This window comes from Bubalus bubalis, chromosome 22, assembly GCF_019923935.1.
Source record: "Bubalus bubalis isolate 160015118507 breed Murrah chromosome 22, NDDB_SH_1, whole genome shotgun sequence".
In the NCBI taxonomy this organism is placed as follows: Eukaryota; Metazoa; Chordata; class Mammalia; order Artiodactyla; family Bovidae; genus Bubalus; species Bubalus bubalis.
Window position 1 is genome coordinate 54630598 of NC_059178.1, and position 23203 is coordinate 54653800.

General features: G+C 45.3%; 1 protein-coding gene and 1 pseudogene across 2 annotated transcripts in view; both read right to left on the bottom strand.

Annotated features, from left to right (window-relative positions):
* The window catches only part of CD226 (CD226 molecule), a 104589-nt gene that overhangs the window by 80070 nt on the left and 1316 nt on the right, over window positions 1–23203 (bottom strand). Inside the window, exons 1-2 of one of the 2 annotated variants that reach the window (XM_006061279.4) lie at window positions 5016–5736; window positions 187–351 (exon numbers count right to left, since the gene is read on the bottom strand). In XM_006061279.4, coding sequence (XP_006061341.3) covers window positions 187–232 — 46 coding nt within the window. In that variant the 5' untranslated portion in view covers window positions 233–351; window positions 5016–5736. Of the gene's footprint in view, window positions 1–186; window positions 352–5015; window positions 5737–23203 lie in introns of those variants that run through there. The other variant, XM_044934495.2, reaches the window with a different exon arrangement.
* LOC102408872 lies at window positions 6668–7070 on the bottom strand (annotated as a pseudogene).

The following is a 23203-nucleotide window of genomic DNA, read 5'->3' on the forward strand; positions in this document are numbered from 1 at the left end:
AGACTGGCAGTTTCTACCTTAGCCTAAAAAGGTTTCCACTGCTGATTATTGGCATTCGCAACTTGTAGTTTTTCTGAACAAGTGAGAAGTTATCTAGACCAACCCAGAGCATCATAAATTCTGAACGTGTCACAGTATAAGACTTGAAAAAGGAGTAAATTCTTTAAATGAAGACATTATCGTTACCTGTGTACACATAAAGAATTGCCAAGAGGAGGGTGAGGTGATCCATCTCTGGAAGCCGTCGGGGAGGCCGGTTTCTAGAAGGACAATTTATAATGTCATCTGCAGAGCCCTGCCAGCAGGCACTGCTTCCTTCCTCTCAGATCCTATCAGCAGCGTCTTCTTTATCTGAAGTATGAACACAAGAAAAAAGGTCTGAGGTTCAAAGTCAGGCTCACTCGCGTGAAAGGATGGGTAGATTCGAATTACTTCTCTCTTGGGGAAATGGCTTATTTTCAAGCTTTTGTTTTCTACAAAAAACTCGTTCATCAAACAAATGTGGTCTGAGCGCGTGCTCGGTGCCTGGCTCTGCTCTAGGTGATGAGGATGGACCAATAAATTAAAAAAAAAAAAATTCCTTGCCATCATGCACCTTACCTTCTAGAGGAAGGAGACAGAAAATAAAATATGGAAGTACGGGGTGTGGTGAGGCGGTGAGTGTATGAAGGAAAACAAAGCAGGGCAGGGGATGGGGAAGAGGTGGTGGTGTTCCCCATGGAAGGAGGGCTGGGGAGTCTGCACTGAGAACAAGAGACGGGAGCAGAGTCTGCTGGGTGTGGGGAGGGGCCTGAACTCCACCAGCGTGCCGTGTGTGGCTGACCGTCACAGCCAACCCGTCACCTCTGCCTCTTTGCTGACCTCAGGCATTTGCTTTGGGGGTAAATTAAGGGACTGCAGAAGGCCCTCCAGAGCATGGCTCGGGTCATATACAAATCCACCATTGTTTTTTTTAACTTTTTATTTTGAAATAATTGTAAAGTCACAGGAATTTTCCAGAGAAGGCAATGGCAACCCACTCCAGTACTCTTGCCTGGAAACTCCCATGGACAGAGGAGCCTGGTTGGCTGCAGTCCATGGGGTTGTGAAGAGTCGGACACGACTGAGCGACTTCACTTTCACGTTTCACTTTCATGCACTAGAGAAGGAAATGGCAACCCACTCCAGTGTTCTTGCCTGGAAAATCCCAGGGACGGGGGAGCCTGGTGGGCTGCCATCTATGGGGTTGCACAGAGTCGGACACGACTGAAGCAACTTAGCAGCAGCAGCAGCAGCACAGGAATTTTCAGAAAAAGTACAGAGAGGGTCTGTGTACCCTTCACACAATTTCTCCTGATGCTTCCATCTTACATAATCCTAGGAGGTGCATCATTGCTCTCCTCCTTCTCTTGTAAAACAATATTCAGTTTCCTGAGAACTTGCTGGGAACATACTACCATGTCAGCGGGAAAATATATTATTGCCTCTATAACAAGAGACAATGAAGAAGAATGCACCTGACCCCCTGATGAAAGGGCCAAAATAAAAGGTGGGTAAAAAATGGAGAAAACGGGGAGCAGCAACCATTAAAGGCACCTTTGCCTGATGTTGACTCTGAGCCTACGTGATTCCATCCAAAGTTCACCCGTATGTGTTTTCTCCTTCACATCAGTAACTAATGTGGGAACTTCAAGTGTGACATCAGAAATGTAATGATAGGGTTTCCCTGGTGGCTCAGGGGTAAAGAATTCGTCTGCCAATGCAGGAGACACAGGTTCAATCCCTGGTCTGGGAAGATCCCACGTGCAGCATGGCAACTAGGCCCATGGGCCACCACTACTGAGCCTGTGCTCTGGAGCTGGGAGCCCAGCTACCGAAGCCCGAGCGCCCAGTGCCCGTGATCTGCAACCAGAGAAGCCACCACGGTGAGCAGCCCGCACAGGGCACCCAGCCCGCAGCACCTAGAGGAAGTCCCGGCACAGCAGTGAAGACCCAGCATGGCCAAACATAATAAACAAAATTATTTAAAAAAAGGTAATGATCATCAGAACAAAACTCTAACGTGTCCGTATAATACCGCACAGTGCTTCCTTATGTCTACAGAGCACTCTGTTTTCCAAAACCTTTCCCCTCTGTCATCTGTGCCTATGACTGTTTTGTGACCTAGTCCAATGAGGCAACTGTCATCTGTGTTTTGTAAGTAATTTGATAAAAATTTTACTGAGCCCTGTCTCAGGGACCCTGATTAGGTCCTGGAGACACAAGAACAGTCTCTGCCTTCCAGTCATGTATAGCACATTGCACCAGACAGATACAAGGAGCAATTTATGATAACAAAACTAAATCATTTCTATTCAAGTTGTTTGATTGAGTTTTACGACACCCCAAAGAGGAACAAATTCATTCTATCAGATTTGGGGAAGATTTCATAGGAAAGCTGCATCTCTTCCTGGGCTTTTCCACCTGAATGAGACTTTCCAAGTAGAGAAATGGGAAGAGGAGGGAATGCCCTGGTAGTCCGGTGGTTAGCACTGGACGCTTTCACCAATGGGGCCTGGGTTCAATCCCTGGTCGGGGAACTAAGATTTCACAAGCACAGCCAAAGAAAAATGTGAATGATATCATTTAAAAAGACAGAGAGAAATGGAAAGAGGAGATAAAGGTGCATAACACGGGGCATTTTCAGGAATGAGGTGACTACAGCCTAGAGGGGTGGGAAGGGACACAAATGAAGTTGTGTCTGGATCCAAAGGGTCTTAAATGACATCCAGAGAGGAGTTCAGACTTGGCAGCTATTTTACCACTGTTGTTCCAGCACCAAGCATGATTCCTGGGACATGTATTGATGGTATAAAGAATCCCAGCTCCAGGAGGAAATGTAAAAAATCACTGCAGCTGAAGCCATTGAGGGCAGATGGAGACAGAAAATGACAAGAGATTAGACTGTGCAGAGAGACAGGATGAGGCTGTTTGCCCTCAAAGACCTTCTGATACGATTCTAGGTGGAATCTGTTGGAGGCACTTAAGACACCAGTCTTAAGTGTCTGCTTTAAATTCTTAGAAAGAGAGCCGAGCATAACCCATCTTCCTCTCCCGACTCCTAACAAAAACCTGTTCTAGTTTGGGCATTGGTTTCTCTCACACCACAGGGATATCATGACTAATCGGAGCCATTCCACTGAGAACTAGGACAGATTTGGGGGCTGGAGGTGGAGAAGGCAAGTGGGGCCTGAGTAGACCCAAGAAGAATCAAGGAAATGATCTACACTTCCCATCAGAAAGACAGAAAGACCCTCAGTGAACCTCCTCCCCCAGGGAGTGAGGACTGGCGAATGCAGGAGGCTGACCGGGAAAGGGGTGTGCATCAACAACAACTTGTAGTAACCCCTTCATTCCCAAGACATCCAAGGCCAACTTACTAACAGGTGAAGAGAGCAGAGGGCGCTTGCATTCTGAAGCGTCTACACTCAAGGGGCCTAGAGGTCACAGACGTGAATTAAAGGTGCAGAAAGACATGGGGCTGGAGATAAGGTTCAGCTGCAACACCTTTGCTAAGGATGTGGCCTATTGATCAACATCCAGCTGAAGACAAACAGAAGCTGTGCAGGATCTATTTTTTGCTGTGCAGGCAGCCTTTTTTTTTTTTTTTTTGCATGATTTATGAAGGCATTTGGGCTTGAGGATTTTTCCTAATAGAGCCCTGTGTAAAAAAGAGCCCATTCTTGAGGATGGCATTCATCAAGACATTCCTTGACTTCTCTACCGTTGACCGCATCTCTGCAAACTGCAGAAGTGTGACTTCAACGCACAGGGCTGATGCCCGCCGGGTGTCCTGGGCTGGGTGCCCCTCCCTTGGCCGTCCTCACAGACCCTCCCCACCTCCTCAGCTGCACTGCTCTGCTCTCTGTGAGGCATTCTGCTTTTCCAAGTGCCGGTGAGACTGGGAGGATCCTGCTCTCTCCTCGGTTCCCCAAGTCTGCCCTCCAGGGCTCCTGCCGAGACTCTTGGTGCATCCGGGAGCCCATCCTGCTCCCACCTCCTCCTCCCGGCCTGGACAACGACCCACATGCCCGGGAGCCGAGGGCTGTGGAACAGAAAGCCTGGGCTAAGCCCTGAGAACAATGCGGCAAGGCGGGCGGGTCAAGACCACGCGAGCTCTGTCCTCTCCCGGTGTTCAGAGGGAGAGCTGACGGGGCCTGTGGCTGGGGGTCCTGGCTGCTCAGAGGCTCCTGCTCGCAGCCTATCGGGGGAGCAGCAGGGTCCAGAGGCTGCTCCTGCTTCACTGAGTCTCCTTAAAAGAACCTTTCCCACCAGGGCCTGGTGGCCAGTCACAGACCTCCCTCTGACAGGTTCTGCTGCCTCTGAGGGGCCATGGAAACTCGCTTCCACTCAAGGCAGAGACTTTGCTTTGGGATCCCCCAGAACAAGCTAGCCCACTGTCCCATCTCTGGAGACAGCTCAGCGGGAACTCAGACATGCCCGTTCGGCTGTTTCCTGCCATATGAGGAACTGTACCGAACAGCATGCGGCCTCCAGAGCTCAAAGTGTTGACTCTCCAACCCTTCGCAGAAGTTCGCCATCCCTTGCCTAGGGTTATTTACACCTGGAGATCAAACCTTTATGACTAAGTTATCCTCACTCAGGCTTTCTTGATGGCAGGTAGGTTAAGCCAGAGGCCTTCCCTGGTAGCCCAGTTGATAAAGAATCTGCCTGCAAAGCAGGACACTGGGGTTTGATCCCTGAGTGGGGAAGATCCCCTGGACAAGGGAATGGCAACCCACGCCCACATTCTTGCCTGGAGGATGCCCCTGGACAGAGGAGCCTGGTGGGCTATAGTCCATAGGGTCGCAAAGAGCTGGACATGACTTAGTAACAAAACCACCATCACCAGGTTAAGCCAGGCAGCCCAACACTGGTAAAAAAAGGCCCAGTTTTCTTATTCTCAAGATCCAAACTATCGGACCTTCCTAGGAACAGACAGAAAAAGGACTTTGAGCGACACACTTTTACTAAACTATGCCCATCATTAAACTTACATGCTTGTGGAAATGGTCGTCCTGGAGTCAGTCACAGCTCTTCCCCGCAGCAACTTGCCTGTTTTCCCCGCTGGTCATCCTTCTGGATCCACAGCCCCCCTCTCCCTGATCAGTATTAAGTTTGAAAGCGTGAGTTTGACCACATCCAACCTTCCTCTAGAAGGCTACCACCAACCTGGAGACGCAAGGGCTCGGCTCGTTCTGAGTCCTCTTCCCGGTGTGCATCTCCGGTAAGGGCTTCCTGTTTATCGGGGCCTCCTGGCCTCACTCCCTCTCAGTCAAGGCCATCTCCCCACCCCGCTCATTCCCTGGGGGTGCGTCTTGGGGGCAGCTGGGGCTTGGTTTGTCCCAGAGCCTCTTGGTCCCACGCCCCCTCCACACCAGGGCTCCCTCAGGTCGGAGCTGAAGTTAAATCACTGACATTTCACCCGGGAGGATTCAAACCAATCAACAAGCAGCCCTGCTTCTCTCTGGGAGCATCTCTACTGTTTCAGCCACTCAGGCTCATTCCAAGTCAGATATACTTTGGTCCCTTCTCTTTCCCCCTGGTAAGTGTCTACAGTTTGAAAAGATGCACTTTCACTGTCAGTGTTCTAACTCTGAACTGAAACTACATGCACAAAAAGAAAAAACCTGAAATCGGTTACTTCGCCTTTTCTTCCCCATTCGTTTTCCTGCCAATCAAAGAACTTCAGAGGCAGAAGTCTCTGAGGCCCAGGAAGTTTATCTCTGCCCAGATCTGAGCGCTGCCTCCCAGATCCCCTTCTCGGTTTTGTTTTCTGCCTCTCCGACTCTCTGACACAGAAAGCACACAGGTTGGCGGTTTCCTAAGAACCTTCCCCACAAATCTATCAGCTTCTTTGTTTCAGACACACAACATTTTCTAGGTTGTTGCAGAGGACAGCAGAGTTAATTTTATCCATGCTTTTGACTTAGTAGGGGATGGAGGTTAAACCAACACACAGGGTTTGTGGCTGAGGCTCAGTTCATTCAGTTTGGGAAATACTGGCAAGAAAACGTGGCATCAAACAGAAGAGAAGGCATGACCTGGCCCCAGCGTTGAACAGTGGGTTGCAGCCTCAGGCTGGCCTCTTCTGCAGACCACATGAATGCCTGAAAGCGTGCAAAAGACCTTGAAGTGCTGCCTTTTATTACATAACTGTCTTTCAAGCACGTTGTTGTGGGACAAAGGAAGCTTCCCAAAGCACCTGCCTGACTCTTGTCCTCCCTTCAATGCCTCACCATCCTCAAAAAGAAGATCCAACTTCTCGCTGACTTACAAGGCCAGACGCACTTGAACTCGGCTGTTTTTTTCCAAGGCGCACGTCTTACAAATTCGCTCACTCCCTTCCTCCACTCCTGATGCTCCTAACGGCTGATAATTTGAGGAACACATTCTGAAGGGCAGAGGTTACTTTGCTGTGACTTCTCTTGTTCTTCTCCCACCCAGCAGGTCTCAGCTTAGATGTCCCTTTTAGAGTCCTCTCCCTGAGCACACCCCCCCAAGACAGAAAGGTGTTCTTCCTTTGAATTTCCTGAGAATCCTAGGCACATCCTGACCGAAACACATACCACATCCTTTGCAATGGCCCATTTAGCTGCTGAATTTCTTTTTTTTTTTTAAGTATAATTTCCATTTTATTGTCTTTTCAGAGAAACCAATATTTCTTCAGTCTTTAAGGACTTGGATCCTTACATGGGCTTTGGTGGAGGATGTGGGGCAGCACCCGCAGGTCTAAATTGGGGTGGAGGTGTTCGGTCCTTACGGGCTTCCCGAGAGCGATTCCTGACTACCTTGCTGTGAATGGCACAACTCACGCAGTAATGTAGTTTCACATACAGCTTGGGAAGTACATAGGCATCGAAAACTCTTGCTTCAGAAATGTCCCTGATGGCTGCGGCCTCTACGATGTTCTAAATGACTAACTTCTTAATGGCCTTATCCTTGGGCACACATCAGGCACAGTTGGTGCAGCAAATAGGCTGCACATGGCCACAGCCCTTTTTGGCACGACCGTTGTTCCTTCTTTTCTTGGTCATCTTGGAAGCGCCGAGGCGAGAGAGCTGAATTTCTTATGATACCTAACCAAACCCCTTCAAGGTGAGGATGAGCTTTTGTCCAGCGCCATATCCACAGGGCCTGGTGCATTGCCTGGCACGTGGTGGGTGTCCCATCAAAACGTGTTGTGGGTGGGTGAAGTGATGACTTTTGTTAGATTTCACAACATGTGATCTAACTACAATCTGGAATCTGTCCCTATTCCAAGGTGTGATTTTTATTTTTTCTTTTGTCTCATCTTTCTATTTCTCCAATGAATAAGGCAAAAGAAAAAAAAAAAAAAAAAAGAAGAAGAAGCCTCAGGCCAAAATGCACACTGATTTTTCAGGACCAACCCAAAGACAAACTTTGCAGTTTGGGGCCAATCCTTTCTCAAAATGACACAATAGGCCCTGAACTGAACCACAAACAGCACCCAGAACCATCCCCATCTACCCAGATGATTCACATCGTGCCGACTATCAGAGCCTGTTGTAACGGTAGGTGCTATTTATTTACATCTCTTGGGTCTTAGGCTTGCAAATTCATTCTTCCACACAAAATCCAGATTCATACAGGTTAGGGGCTTTTCCACAATTACTCTTCTGTACTCACGTCCTAAGTTTTCATCCACCTGCAAACACATGCATTATCATCATCACCCATATCATAATACATATATTGCTATTACCAAGGAAGGAGGAGCGGAGGCAGTTTCTATTGCTTCTCTGTAGGATCCTCTTTGGCTTCTTCTTGGGGCTTTCGGAATCTAGCGAGAACCTAACCATCAGCTTTATATCTGCTCTTGTGGGGACACTGGCATCTCAGTGTCTTGGCCCAGGAAATGCAACAACGTTCTCCCCAGCAAGGTCTCACTCAGCAAGAGGGGAAACGTTAAAAGAGCACATGATCAATAATGAATCCAAAACAGACAATAACAGCATCCTGTGCAAATGAAACTGCCTGACACCCCCAGACAATGGTAGTTCTAAGTGTTCCCCCTGGCACGCTGCTGTCAAGACGAGGAAGAGCAGCGGGTCAGGATGACTAGTATCTGCCACTCAGAGAGAGGAGAAAAAGTCCTCCCTCCAGTGGTTTCATTGACTCTTATTAAGGACTTCTTCAACAGTTTAAAAGTCAAAAGACTCTTTAACGTTACCATTTGTTGACAGAAGTAGAAAGCACAGCTAAAATCCTCACATCTCTGCATAGAGCACTATCTCACCTGCCACCTCCTTCCTCCTCAAAGGTGGTCAGGGCACTGACTTGTTGTTCTAACAAGTAGTAAGTTTGAACAAATGCCTTTGCTATACAAATTGCATTTCAGAGTGACCTACATTTCTCTCTGAAGAAAAATTCAGCTACTGAGTGGAAAAAACAATAATAGATCTTTTCAAATCACTGCTTTTCAACACCTATTAAAGTAATAGCTTGAGACAATTGTCACTAGATGCTAAAGCCATTAGGCAAAAGGTGAGTGGGGGTTTTATAACGACATATACTCTTGACTGACAACACCTGAGCCCTCTGATCAACCCTGCTGCTGCTGCTAAGTCACTTCAGTCATGTCCGACTCTGCGACCCCATAGACAGCAGCCCACCAGGCTCCACCGTCCCTGGGATTCTCCAGGCAAGAACACTGCAGTGGGTTGCAATTTCCTTCTCCATTGCGTGAAAGTGAAAAGTGAAAGCAAAGTCGCTCAGTCGTGTCAGACTCTTCCCGACCCCATGGACCACAGCCTACCAGGCTCCTCCATCCATGGGATTCTCCAGGCAAGAGTACTGGAGTAGGGTGCCATTGCCTTCTCCCTGATCAACCCTAATCTCACTAAAATGGTCCACCCAGATAGGAAGGGACTCCTGACGTGATGTGGCAGAAGGAAATACAGCACCACTTGGGAAGAACTCCCACCAGTGATGGAACCTGCATCTGGACCAGTCTCTAGTGTCTCGGGATACGGGTACTAGAAGAATGGGACCATGAGGAAGCAATGAACTAAACACAGAAAGCAAGAGAAACCATGGGACAAATGTTTTGGGTTCTCAATAAATAATGAAAATTATGGTTAACATGAGAAAACGCCTCAAGGTTGGGAGGGGTGGTGGTGGGGAGATACCCCTCGTCCAAGGTAAGGAGCAGCAGCTGCACTTTGCTGGAGCAGCCATGAAGAGATACCCCACATCCAAGGAAAGAGAAACCCAAGTAAGAAGGTAGGCGTTGCAAGAGGGCATCAGAGGGCATCAGAGGGCAGACACACTGAAACCATAATCACAGAAAACTAGTCAATCTAATCACACTAGGACCACAGTCTTGTCTAACTCAGTGAAACTAAACCATGCCCTGTGGGGCCACCCAAGACGGCCGGGTCATCTTGGAGAGGTCTGACAGAGAGGTGGAGAGGTCTGACAGAATGTGGTCCACTGGAGAAGGAAATGGCAAACCACTTCAGTATTCTTGCCTTGAGAACCCCATGAACAGTATCAAAAGGCAAAATGATAGGATACTGAAAGAGGAACTCCCTAGGTCGGTAGGTGCCCGATATGCTACTGGAGATCAGTGGAGAAATAACTCCAGAAAGAATGAAGGGATGGAGCCAAAGCACAAACAATACCCAGTTGTGGATGTGACTGGTGATAGAAGCAAGGTCTGATGCTGTAAAGAGCAATATTGTATAGGAACCTGGAATGTTGGGTCCATGAATCAAGGCAAATTGGAAGTGGTCAAACAGGAGATGGCAAGAGTGAACGTCGACATTCTAGGAATCAGCGAACTAAGATGGACTGGAATGGGTGAGTTTTTTTTTTTGTTTTTTTTTTTTCTGTTGTTTGTTTTTATTTATTTTTTTTAAATTTTATTTTATTTTTAGACTTTACATAACTGTATTAGTTTTGCCAAATATCAAAATGAATCCACCACAGGTATACATGTGTTCAACTCAGATGACCATTATATCTACTACTGCGGGCAGGAATCCCTCAGAAGAAATGGAGTAGCCATCATGGTCAACAAAAGAGTCTGAAATGCAATACTTGGATGCAAGCTCAAAAACGATGGAATGATCTCTGTTCGTTTCCAAGGCAAACCATTCAATATCACAGTAATCCAAGTCTATGCCCCAACCAGTAATGCTGAAGAAGCTGAAGTCGAACGGTTCTATGAAGACCTACAAGACCTTTTAGAATTAACACCCAAAAAAGATGTCCTTTTCATTATAGGGGACTGGAATGCAGAAGTAGGAAGTCAAGAAACACCTGGAATAACATGCAAATTTGGCCTTGGAATACAGAATGAAGCAGGGCAAAGGTTAATAGAATTTTGCCAAGAGAACACCCTGGTCATAGCAAACACCCTCTTCCAACAACACAAGAGAAGACTCTACACATGGACATCAACAGATGGTCAACAACGAAATCAGATTGACTATATTCTTTGCAGCCAAAGATGGAGAAGCTCTATACAGTCAGCAAAAACAAGACCAGGAGCTGACTGTGGCTCAGATCATGAACTCCTTATTGCCAAATTCAGACTGAAATTGAAGAAAGTAGGGAAAACCACTAGACCATTCAGGTATGACCTAAATCAAATCCCTTATGATTATACAGTAGAAGTGAGAAATAGATTTAAGGGCCTAGATCTGATAGATAGAGTGCCTGATGAACTATGGACAGAAGTTCGTGACATTGTACAGGAGACCATCCCCATGGAGCAAGACCATCCCCATGGAAAAGAAATGCAAAAAAGCAAAATGGCTGTCTGGGAAGGCCTTACAAATAGCTGTGAAAAGAAGAGAAGCCAAAAGCAAAGGAGCAAAGGAAAGATATAAGCATCTGAATGCAGAGTTCCAAAGAATAGCAAGAAGGGATAAGAAAGCCTTCCTCAGTGATCAATGCAAAGAAATAGAGGAAAACAACAGAATGGGAAAGACTAGAGATCTCTTCAAGAAAATCAGAGATACCAAGGGAACATTTCATGCAAAGATGGGCTCGATAAAGGACAGAAATGGTATGGACCTAACAGAAGCAGAAGATATTAAGAAGAGGTGGCAAGAATACACAGAAGAACTATACAAAAAAGATCCTCACGACCAAGATAATCACGATGGTGTGATCACTTACATAGAGCCAGACATCCTGGAATGTGAAGTCAAATGGGCCTTAGAAAGCATCACTATGAACAAAGCTAGTGGAGGTGATGGAATTCCAGTGGAGCTATTTCAAATCCTGAAAGATGATGCTGTGAAAGTGCTGCACTCAATATGCCAGCAAATTTGGAAAACTCAGCAGTGGCCACAGGACTGGAAAAGGTCAGTTTTCATTCCAATTCCAAAGAAAAGCAATGCCAAAGAATGCTCAAACTACCACACAATTGCACTCATCTCACACGCTAGTAAAGTAATGCTCAAAATTCTCCAAGCCAGGCTTCAGCAATACATGAACCGTGAACTTCCAGATGTTCAAGCTGGTTTTAGAAAAGGCATAGGAACAAGAGATCAAATTGCCAACATCTGCTGGATCATGGAAAAAGCAAGAGGGTTCCAGAAAAACATCTATTTCTGCTTTATTGACTATGCCAAAGCCTTGGACTGTGTAGCTCACAAGAAACTGTGGGAAATTCTGAAAGAGATGGGAATACCAGACCACCTGACTGCCTGTTGAGAAACCTCTATGCAGGTCAGGAAGCAACAGTTAGAACTGGACATGGAACAACAGACTGGTTCCAAATAGGAAAAGGAGTATGTCAAGGCTGTATATTGCCACCCTGCTTATTTAACTTCTATGCAGAGTACATCATGAGAAATGCTGGGTGGAAGAAGCACAAGCTGGAATCAATATTGCTGGGAGAAATATCAATAACCTCAGATATGCAGATGACGCCACCCTTATGGCAGAAAGTGAAGAGGAACTAAAAAGCCTCTTGATGAAAGTGAAAGTGGAGAGTTCAGAAAACGAAGATCATGGCATCTGGTCCCATCACTTCATGGGAAATAGATGGGGAAACAGTGGAAACAGTGTCAGACTTTATATTTTGGGGCTCCAAAATCACTGCAGATGGTGACTGCAGCCATGAAATTAAAAGACACTTACTCCTTGGAAGAAAAGTTATGACCGACCTAGATAGCATATTGAAAAGTAGAGACATTACTTTGCCAACGAAGGTCTGTCTACATAGTCAAGGCTACAGTTTTTCCAGTGGTAATGTATGAATGCGAGAGTTGGACTGTGAAGAAAGCTGAGCACAGAAGAATTGATGCTTTTGAACTGTGGTGTTGGAGAAGATTCTTGAGAGTCCCTTGGACTGCAAGGAGATCCAAAAGGAGTCCATCCTAAAGGAGATCAGCCCTGGATGTTCATTGGAAGGACTGATGCTAAAGCTGAAACTCCAGTACTTTGGCCACCTCATGCGAAGAGTTGACTCATTGGAAAAGACTCTGATGCTGGGAGAGATTGGGGGCAGGAGGAGAAGGGGATGACAGAGGATGAGATGGTTGGATGGCATCATTGACTTGATGGATGTGAGTCTGAGTGAACTCCAGGAGTTGGTGATGGACAGGGAGGCCTGGCGTGCTTCACTTCATGGGGTCGCAAAGAGTCAGACACTACTGCGCTACTGAACTGAATCCAGCAAATGCCCAAAAGGCACATCTTTTCCTGATAAAAACTCAGAATGATTTTGGAATATGATTAGCATAATAAAGAAAACTGATTAGAAACACATGGTGAACTTGATGGTAAGACATAGAAGGATCATAATTAAATTCCCAAGATGAGGATGAGTACTATCAAATGCCACTATTTGGCACTGCTCTGGAAGTTTTCACTGATGTTCTAAGTTTTTAAAAAAAGAATATAAAATTGTAAATGTTGTATTATTTTAAATACACTATTATTTGCAGATGATCAACAATGTATGTGGAGAACACCACAGAAATCAAACAAAAAAAAGGAACTGAGAAAAGAATAAATGATACATCTAGCAAAGATTTCATAAAGCTCATCAGCTTTACTTTATATCATATCAAAAGAGCAGCAAAATGAACATATATATGCAAGTCTATGCATATACATATGTATGTATGAATATATATGAATGTTCCTCAAGAATCTGTAGTAATTATACAAAATCTGTGAATTCTATTGAAGGAAATAACATATAAGTCTTGAATAAATGAAGGTAGCATCCTATGTTCCTCCATGGCAAGAACCAATCTTGGGAAAATATATCAGAAATGTTTCAATTTATCTGGAATTTTAAAATCTTTTATATTCTTGAGCAGGTCGGGCTGGGAGAGAGTGTGAAAGCCTCGCTGACTCATGAGATGGCAAAAGCCATAAGAGGCAGTCGGGGTACTTTCCGTCAGCACTCGGTGTGGTTGGTGTGTATGGATGTTCATATAACAAACATTTCTCGGTGAGTAAGACCTTTGTTTAAATGCCTAAGAGCTAAGTGCACTTTTAATAAGAAGAAAAATGAAGTGAGGTCACCGTGCACTACCAGATATTAAAATGCATGATAAAGCAACAATGTGAAAAGGTTTTACTCTATTAGAATTGTGAATTCAGAGGCAGACCTGAAGAACTAGAGAAGTTCAGGGGTCGAGATTCAGTTCAGCTGTTCGGAAAAGAACACTCATGACCTCCTCCACAGGCACCTCCTAGTGTCTGTGACACAGTGCTGAGTGTGGGATGCTGGCAGATAGTGCAGCCAAGAAGATGTGTGGGGCCTGCCCTCGATGCCTCCTTACACCAACACCCTCCTCCCACTTCCGGTGCAGGAGGTGGTATTATCACTCAGTTGTGTCTGACTCTTTGCAACCCCCTGTCCATGGGGTCACAAAGAGTCAGACATGACTGAGCGACTTTCACTTCACTTCACTCACCAGGCCTAAAGGTGCTGCTAACCTGAAAAATGAAGATGGTCTAGTGATCTCATGCGGCCCAGAGAGCAGCTCTGAATAGAAACCAGGATCCCGTTCAACAACTGCAAAAGAAATGTCCCTCTCTTGGGACAGGAGGGGGTTCTGCTACATTCCTTCAGCCGAGAAATAGCAAGGATACCTACACAGGCATCGCCATTCTGCCTCCATCAGGCTTGAAGTCATAGCAAGCAGCAAACCCTGCAGGAAGCCAGCCTACAACTGTTTCATCCGAGTTCCCTCTGGTTAACGAGGGAGCAAGTGAAAGAAGTAAGCTGCTCTGTGGCTGAAGCTCAGCTCGAGTAAGAAGCCCTTCCATCTCCTGCAGAAGGATGCTGGGCAAAGGGACAAGGCCTCATGTAGGAGGAGGGGGCCCTGCCCTCCTGGATGCTCCCAGCACCCGTGGGATGTGGAATACTCTCTTACCTCACTAAAGGGGCTTTCTTTGTCTTAGACAAATGGCTCACCATCCTTTCAATGCTAACATCTCATTTCCTATGACACCCAATGTTTCAGTTGGTCAGGATTGGGTAGATGGTCCACATACGTGTAAAATGTTTTCTCGTAATTGAAAAGTAAAGTGAAAGTGTTAGTCGCTCAGTCGTGTCTGACTCTGTGCGACCCTATGGACTGTAGCCCGCCAGGCTCCTCTGTCCCTGGGGACTCTCCAGTCTAGAATACCGAAGTGGATCACCATGTCCTCCTCCAGGGGATCTTCCCAACCCAGGGGTTGAACCCAGGTCTCCTGCATTGTGGGAGGATTCTTTACCACTGAGCCACCAGGGAAGCCCTTTCTCATAATTACTACTACTACTACTACTAAGTCACTTCAGTCGTGTCCGACTCTGTGTGACCCCACAGACGGCAGCCCACCAGGCTCCCCCATCCCTGGGATTCTCCAGGCAAGAACACTGGAGTGGGTTGCCATTTCCTTCTCCAATGCATGAAAGTGAAAAGTAAAAGGGAAGTCGCTCAATCATGTCCGACTCTTCGCGACCCCATGGACTGCAGCCCACAAGGCTCCCCCGTCCATGGGATTTTCCAGGCAAGAGTACTGGAGTGGGGTGCCATCGCCTTCTCCGTTCTCATAATTAAGTTGCATCAAATAAAATGTAGCTAGGTCACAGGGGAAATGATTTTTTAGAAATGAGTAGACAGCGGATGGTGGCTCTGCAGGTCAGGTTGTCAGCCTCTTTTCAATAAACCCAGAATTAACTGGGGTTTGCTTCCTTGGTGTGGCTCAGGTGGTAAAAGAATCTGCCTGCAATGTGGGAGACCTGGGTTCAATCCCAGGGTTGGGAAGATCCCCTGGAGAAGGGAAAGGCTACCCACTCCAGTATTCTGGCCTGGAGAATTCCATGGACTGTATAGTCTATAGGGTCACAAAGAGTCGTACACGACTAAGCGACTTTCACTTTCACTTTTCCCAGGTGGCTCAGACGAAAGAATCTGCCTGCAATGTGGGAGACCTAGGTTCAGTCCCTGGGTTGGGGAGATCCCCTGCAGGAGGGCATGGCAACCCACTCCAGTATTCTTGCCTGGAGAATCCCATGGACAGAGGTGCCTGGCAGGCTACAGTCCATGGAATCACAAAGAGTCAGACACGACTGAGTGACTAAGCACATTTGGGTTTTAAGAAAACAGAACAGCAGATTTTCAGCACATGACAACTGTGAGATTTCCGCACGGGGTGGGGCGGGGCCGGGCGGGGAGGAATGCATTGTCTACCGTCCGGTGTTAGAGAAAGTGCCTAGCTACTGGGAAAAGCTGAAAAGTTGGCTGCCACCCCTGCCCAAGGACGTCTGCCACCCCCAGGCAGTAGGACTGCCCCGCACGCCCACCTGAGGGCCCACACAGCTTGCCTCCGGATGCAGACATAGGCTCCGCCCATACATTTATTTCATCAGAATCGGACTCCAAAGCTTGAGGATTCAAAGCAGGGTATCAGCACGGCCCCAGGGCCCCTGAGGGCCGCAGGGCTGCAGCCCCAGCCGTGCCCTGGGCAGCAGCGCACAGGCTCTGCCGGCAGCGGGGAGCTGGCTGTCCCCATGCAGGCGGTGGCGGGGCCGGTGCCAAGCGACAGCTGCAAGGGTGTCTTCCAGGCCCACGGGGGGCGGTCCTGGGGGACTGTGGCCAGTACAGCGGCATGGAGCCGGCTCCCCGCAACTCACCCCATTCACTCTGTGGCCTGTTCCGCGTCCCCTGTCCTTTCAAGTTGTTTCCTTCTCGACTCAAGACGGAAGCATTTTGGAAAGTTAGGACTAAGAACCCTGATCTGTGCACTCAGCTATCAGAGCAGCTGACACTTCAAATATATTGATAATTTGAATAGGGAACACATTCTAAAAATTGGAGAAAAAGTTTTATTAGCCTGAGAGTGAAGACAGAATTTTGGTTTTGAGATTTCATACATATATAATATGTATATATGTAAAATATATTAAGATACAAATATTAATATATATTATATATATATATAATATATATATATATATGGCTTCCCTGGAGGCTCAGTGGTAGAGAATTCACTTGCCAATGCAAGAAATGTGGGTTTGATCCGTGGGTTGGGAAGATCCCCTGGAGAAGGAAATGGCTACCCACTCCAGTATTCTTGCCTGGGATAATCCCATGCACAGAAGAGCCTGGTGGGCTATAGTTAATGGAGTTGCAAAAGAATCAGATATGACTTGGCAATTAAACAATATATATATTGACAGCAACTAAACAATACACACACATAATGCCAAAGCCAGGGAAAATGTGACAGTTTTTCCTACATAAAAACTTAAAACTCTGACTTGGCAAAAATTACACTTCCCTGTAGCTCAAATGGTAAAGAATCTGCCTGTGAGGCAGGAGACCAGGGTTCAATCCCTGGGTTGGGAAGTTCCTCTGGAGAAGGGAATGGCAATCCATTCCAGTATTCTTGCCTGGAGAATTCCATGGACAGAGAAGCCTGTCGGGCTACAGTCTGTGGGGTCACAAAGAGTCGGACACGACTGAGTGACTAACATAACAACAACAACACACTAGTAAAGCCAAAGGTGGAACAATTAGGAGAGGGATGTGACAGAGGATATTTTCTAAGTGCAAAGTACTTAAATATGAGTGACCAAAAAAATCCCACAAATGTCCCAATATAAAACAGGCAATGGATGCTGAACATCAATTCACACCAGAAGGACTACAGACTGAAAAATGTAAAAATCTATTTAATCTCATCAGTTGTAATAAATGAAAACAAGGACCAACTAATTTTTGCATGTCATGCCTGCAATGCAGAAGACCCCAGTTCCATTCCTGGGTCTGGAAGATCTGCTGGAGGAGGGATAGGCTACCCACCCCAGTGTTCTTAGGCTTCCCTGTGGCTCAGCTGATAAAGAATCCACCTGCAATGCGGGAGATCTGGGTTCCATCCCTCAGTTGGGAAGATCCCCTGGAGAAGGGAAAGGCTACCTATCATGGAATGTAGGATTCCTGTGTGCTGTTTCCTATCTCTCTTGAGCCCTCTGTTCCTTATCAGTTCCTGTCAGGAGCAAGAGGAGTGGCAAGCCACTCCCAGGACTGAGATCATAGAGATGGGATGCTTCCATATGATGAAAGGGATTATCTATGATCCTCTTTTGATATGGATTGCCTTTTGGCATTATGGCCTCTATTGCTCCTTGATTCCTTGGTAACTTGTAAAGTCTGGTCTTTTGATCTTTATCTGAAGAAGCTACCTTATAATATGGTATATATACTCACACAGAATTCAAAAAAGCACCCTTGTTCCACCAGAGACTTGGGTCCCCCTATCCTTTTCTCTCTTTCTCTCAATCTCTCTATTTCTGGCTGATTCCCTGGAGCGCAAAGGCCAGCTGCGTAACCCAAGGAATATTAGCCTCTTTCCTTCTTTCACTTTCTTATCGTCAACTCTGGACCACCAGGTTCCGGTCCATTAAAGGACCCCAACAAGTGGCGCCCAGAACAGGGGCCTGGTACACGCGGCACTTCGGACGGAGTGACTCGGGGCCTATTGAGGCTGGTAAGTACAAGGACATGGGTCAAATGGCTGGAAAGCCCCCTCACTTCTCTACTTTACTTAATCATTTGTTTAAAGTTCAGGGACTTTCGGTTTCGCACTAATGAGTAGAGGCTTGCCCTCAAACAATAGTTGACCATAATCCCTGGTTCCCTGATGAAGGCAGTTTTGATTTAGAAATTTGGCACTGGGTCAAAAAGAATGTTGAATAAGCCGCCAGATGGGGAAAAAATATTCCAGTTGATTTCTGGCCCCTGTGGGCTCTCATTAAAGCTGTAATTCTGCCATTTCAAGGCAATTCTAGCCCTCCTGATATTCGACAACAGACAGAATGCTTATTACATGAACATGAATTAGATGATGAAACTTTACAAAAGGACCAATTAGAACAACATAAAATATTTCCGAATTTTTCTACAAGCCCTGCCCCGGCTGCTCCAAATGCTCCTTCTCTGCCAACAGGCAAGAATCCAAAAGTCTCTCTTTTTCTAGAACCTAATGATTCTGACAACGACTCTCCTGAGATACTTTTTGACACCAAAACTGGGAATACTTTCCTGGATAATAATAAGTCCTTAGCACAATCTCATATTTGCAAAAAATTGCTACCTACTCACTCTCCTTCATGACAGAGGCTCTCTGAATTGCTGGCTTTGCAATCACAAGACTCTGAAGCCCATGGTTTTTCCGCCTTCTCAGTTTTAAGAAATGCTAACACTCGAGGGCAAATAATACCTTAATATGAAGATATTAACATTTTTCACATGCAACAAATAAAAAAGGCTGTAACTATGTATGGCCCACATTCACCTTTTACTAGAGAAATTCTAAATGCTATGGTGTCTTCTATTGAAACCTTTATTCCCTATGATTGGTGAACTTTAATAAAAAGCTCTCCTTAAACCAGGAGAATATCTTCAATGGACAATGTGGTTTCAAGATATAGCCAGAGATCATGCTAACAAAAACGCTTGAGCTAGCGCTCCCCAAAACCAAATAACTTTTGAAATGTTAACTGGCACCGGACAATTTGATGCTATAGAAGCTCAAACACAGTGCCCTCCTTTGTTGCATGAACAATTAAAAACAGTGGCCCTTGAAGCGTGGGATAGAATTACTCCTCAAGGGGAACCTACAGGTAGCTACAATAAAATATTGCAAGGACCTAATGAAACTTATGCTGATTTTTTAGCTAGATTAGAAACTGCTATTTCCCATACTGTAATCGGAGAAGAAGCTAAAAGGCAACTAGAGAAATTACTTGCTTATGAAAATGCAAATCAGGAATGTCAAAAGGCTATAGCCCCAATTCGTGAGACAGGGACTATTATTGATTATTTAAATGTTTGTCGAAATCTAGGATCAGAAACTCAAAAAATGCAAATGCTAGCTGAGACAATTGCTGCTTGCTTTAAAAAGGGAAATGAGGGATGTTTTATATGCAGGGATGAGAACTATTTAAAAAGGGATTGCCCAAAGAAAGCTAATAAAAAAAACCTCCAAAAGTCTGCCCCCACACACTTTGGGTCTTTTACTCGGCAGAACTAGTTTGACTTCTAAAGGAATTACTGTTCACCCTGGAGTAATCGATTCAGATTATAAAGAAGAAATTCAAATTATGATGTCATCTAAGATTTCATGGCAATTCAAAAGAGGGGACAAAATTGCTCTATTATTTCTTTTATCCTACATTTCTTTTTTTTGTTGTTTTAATTTTATTTTATTTTTAAACTTTACAAAATTGTATTAGTTTTGTCAAATATCAAAATGAATTCGCCACAGGTATACATGTGTTCCCCATCCTGAACCCTCCTCCCTCCTCCCTCCCCATACCATCCCTCTGGGTCGTCCCAGTGCACCAGCCCCAAGCATCCAGTATCGTGCTTTGAACCTGGACTGGCAACTCGTTTCATACATGATATTTTACATGTTTCAATGCCATTCTCCCAAATCTTCCCACCCTCTCCCTCTCCCACAGAGTCCATAAGACTGTTCTATACATTAGTGTCTCTCTTGCTGTCTCGTACACAGGGTTATTGTTACCATCTTTCTAAATTCCATATATATGCGTTAGTATACTGTATTGGTGTTTTTCTTTCTGGCTTACTTCACTCTGTATAATAGGCTCCAGTTTCATCCACCTCATTAGAACTGATTCAAATGTACTCTTTTTAATGGCTGAGTAATACTTCATTGTGTATATGTACCACACCTTTCTTATCCATTCATCTGCTGATGGACATCTAGGTTGCTTCCATGTCCTGGCAATTATAAACAGTGCTGCGATGAACATTGGGGTACACGTGTCTCTTTCCCTTCTGGTTTCCTCAGTGTGTATGCCCAGCAGTGGGATTGCTGTATCATAAGGCAATTCTATTTCCAGTTTTTTAAGGAATTGCCACACTGTTCTCCATAGTGGCTGTACTAGTTTGCATTCTCACCAACAGTGTAAGAAGGTTCCCTTTTCTCCACACCCTCTCCTATCCTACATTTCTATTAACTCCTCTAATGATGTATGGGCAGGCAGATTCAGCAGAACAGATCAAAAACAATCTTTATGACATCGCTGGTATCTGAATATGCCTGACAAAATATATACATCAAAATTAATGGTAAAAGATTTTCTGGTCTCCTCGATACTGGCTCTGATATTACTATTATATCCAAACATTTATGGCTCAAATACTGGCCTATACAAGAAAATCTCTTGCCAAATTGCAGGAATTTCTCAAACCAAAGTACAAGAAGTTTATCAAAGTGTTCAAATCTACCCATGTGAGGGACCAGAAGGCCAACCTGCAACATTAAAACCTTATGTGATAGATGCACCCCTTAATTCAACAGGAAGGGATTTACTTATTCTATGGCAAACTCAGATATACATTCCACATTTTTCCTAGGGGCCACTGCTCATTTAACAAATAATACAATTATTAAAATAACTTGGAAAAACAACAAGCCCATTTGGACAGAGCAGTGGCCCCTTACGAAAGGGAAACTACAGGCTGCTAAAGAACTTATAGACACACAATTAGAACTGAAACATACCGAGGACTCTTGCTGTCCTTGGAACTCTCTTATTTTTGTTATAAAAAGAAAATCTAACAAATGGCGTCTCTTAAAAGACCTTAGAAAAGTTAATGCATCTATGAAACCTATGGGTGCATTACAATCAGGAATCCCATCACCTACCACTATTCCTTTAAATTGGCACATTATTATTATTGATTTGCAAGATTGCTCTTTTAATATACCTCTACCCGCTTTGGACAGAGAGAGATTCGCTTTCTCTCCCCCTTACCCTAATCATATCGGGCCTCATAAATGATACCAATGGACTCTATTGCCTCAAGGAATGATGAATTCTCCCACCGTGCGTCAGTACTAAGTAGCTGAAGCCCTTGAGCCTGTGAGAAAATAATTTCCTGACTTTCTTGTTATCCATTATATGGATGATATATTGTTTTTGGCTCCATCCGTTTTAGAAACTCACACATATGTTTGATATAGCTCAACAATGCCTAAAAAACCTCTGGATTAATCATTGCCCCTGAAAAAATTCAAACCTCTACACCTTATCATTACTTAGGATTTGTTGTTAATAGACAATGTATTACTCCCCATCTAATTCAGATTTGTACTAATAAACTATCAACCTTAAATTTTCAGAAACTCTTAGATGATATAAATTGGATTAGACCCTCTTTCAGTTCAGTTCAGTTCAGTTCAGTTGCTCAGTCGTGTCCGACTCTTTGCAACCCCATGAATCACAGCACGCCAGGCCTCCCCTCCATCACCAACTCCCGCAGTTCACTCAGACTCACATCCATCAAGTCAGTGATGCCATCCAGCCATCTCATCCTCTGTCATCCCCTGTCATCCCCTTCTCCTCCTGCCCCCTCCCAGCATCAGAGCCTTTTCCAATGAGTCAACTCTTCGCATGAGGTGGCCAAAGTACTGCAGTTTCAGCTTTAGCATCATTCCTTCCAAAGAAATCCCAGGGCTGATCTCCTTCAGAATGGACTGGTTGGATCTCCTTGCAGTCCAAGGGACTCTCAAGAGTCTTCTCTGACACCACAGTTCAAAAGCATCAATTCTTCGGCGCTCAGCCTTCTTCACAGTCCAACTCTCACATCCATAATGACCACAGGAAAAACCATAGCCTTGACTAGACGGACCTTTGTTGGCAAAGTAATGTCTCTGCTTTTGAATATGCTATCTAGGTTGGTCATAACTTTCCTTCCAAGGAGTAAGCGTCTTTTAATTTCATGGCTGCAGTCACCATCTGCAGTGATTTTGGAGCCCAAAAAATAAAGTCTGACACTGTTTCCACTGTTTCCCCATCTATTTCCCATGAAGTGAGGGGACCAGATGCCATGATCTTCGTTTTCTGAATGTTGAGCTTTAAGCCAACTTTTTCACTCTCCACTTTCACTTTCATCAAGAGGCTTTTGAGTTCCTCTTCACTTTCTGCCATAAGGGTGGCGTCATCTGCATATCTGAGGTTATTTATATTTCTCCCGGCAGTCTTGATTCCAGCTTGTACTTCTTCCAGCCCAGCGTTTCTCATGATGTACTCTGCATAGAAGTTAAATAAGCAGGGTGGCAATATACAGCCTTGAGGTACTCCTTTTCCTATTCAGAACCAGTCTGTTGTTCCATGTCCAGTTCTAACTGTTGCTTCCTGACCTGCATATAGATTTCTCAGGAGGCAGGTCAGGTGGTCTGGTATTCCCATCTCTATCAGAATTTTCCACAGTTTTTTGTGATCCACACAGTCCAAGGCTTTGGCATAGTCAATAAAGCAGAAATAGATGTTTTTCTGGAATTCTCTTGCTTTTTCCATGATCCAGCGTTGCTGCTGCTAAGTCACTTCAGTCGTGTCTGACTCTGTGCGACCCCATAGACAGCAGCCCACCAGGCTCCCCGTCCCTGGGATTCTCCAGGCAAGAACACTGGAGTGGGTTGCCATTTCCTTCTCCAATGTATGAAAGTGAAAAGTGAAAGTGAAGTCGCTCAGTCGTGCCCTACTCTTAGCGACCCCTACTCTTAGAGACCCCATGGACTGCAGCCTACCGGGCTCCTCCATCCATGGGATTTTCCAGACAAGAGTACTGGAGTGGGTTGCCATTGCCTTGGCATTGCTAATTATCAACTGACTAATCTATTTAATACTTTGAAAGGAGATCCTGATTTAAACAGCCCCTGAGCA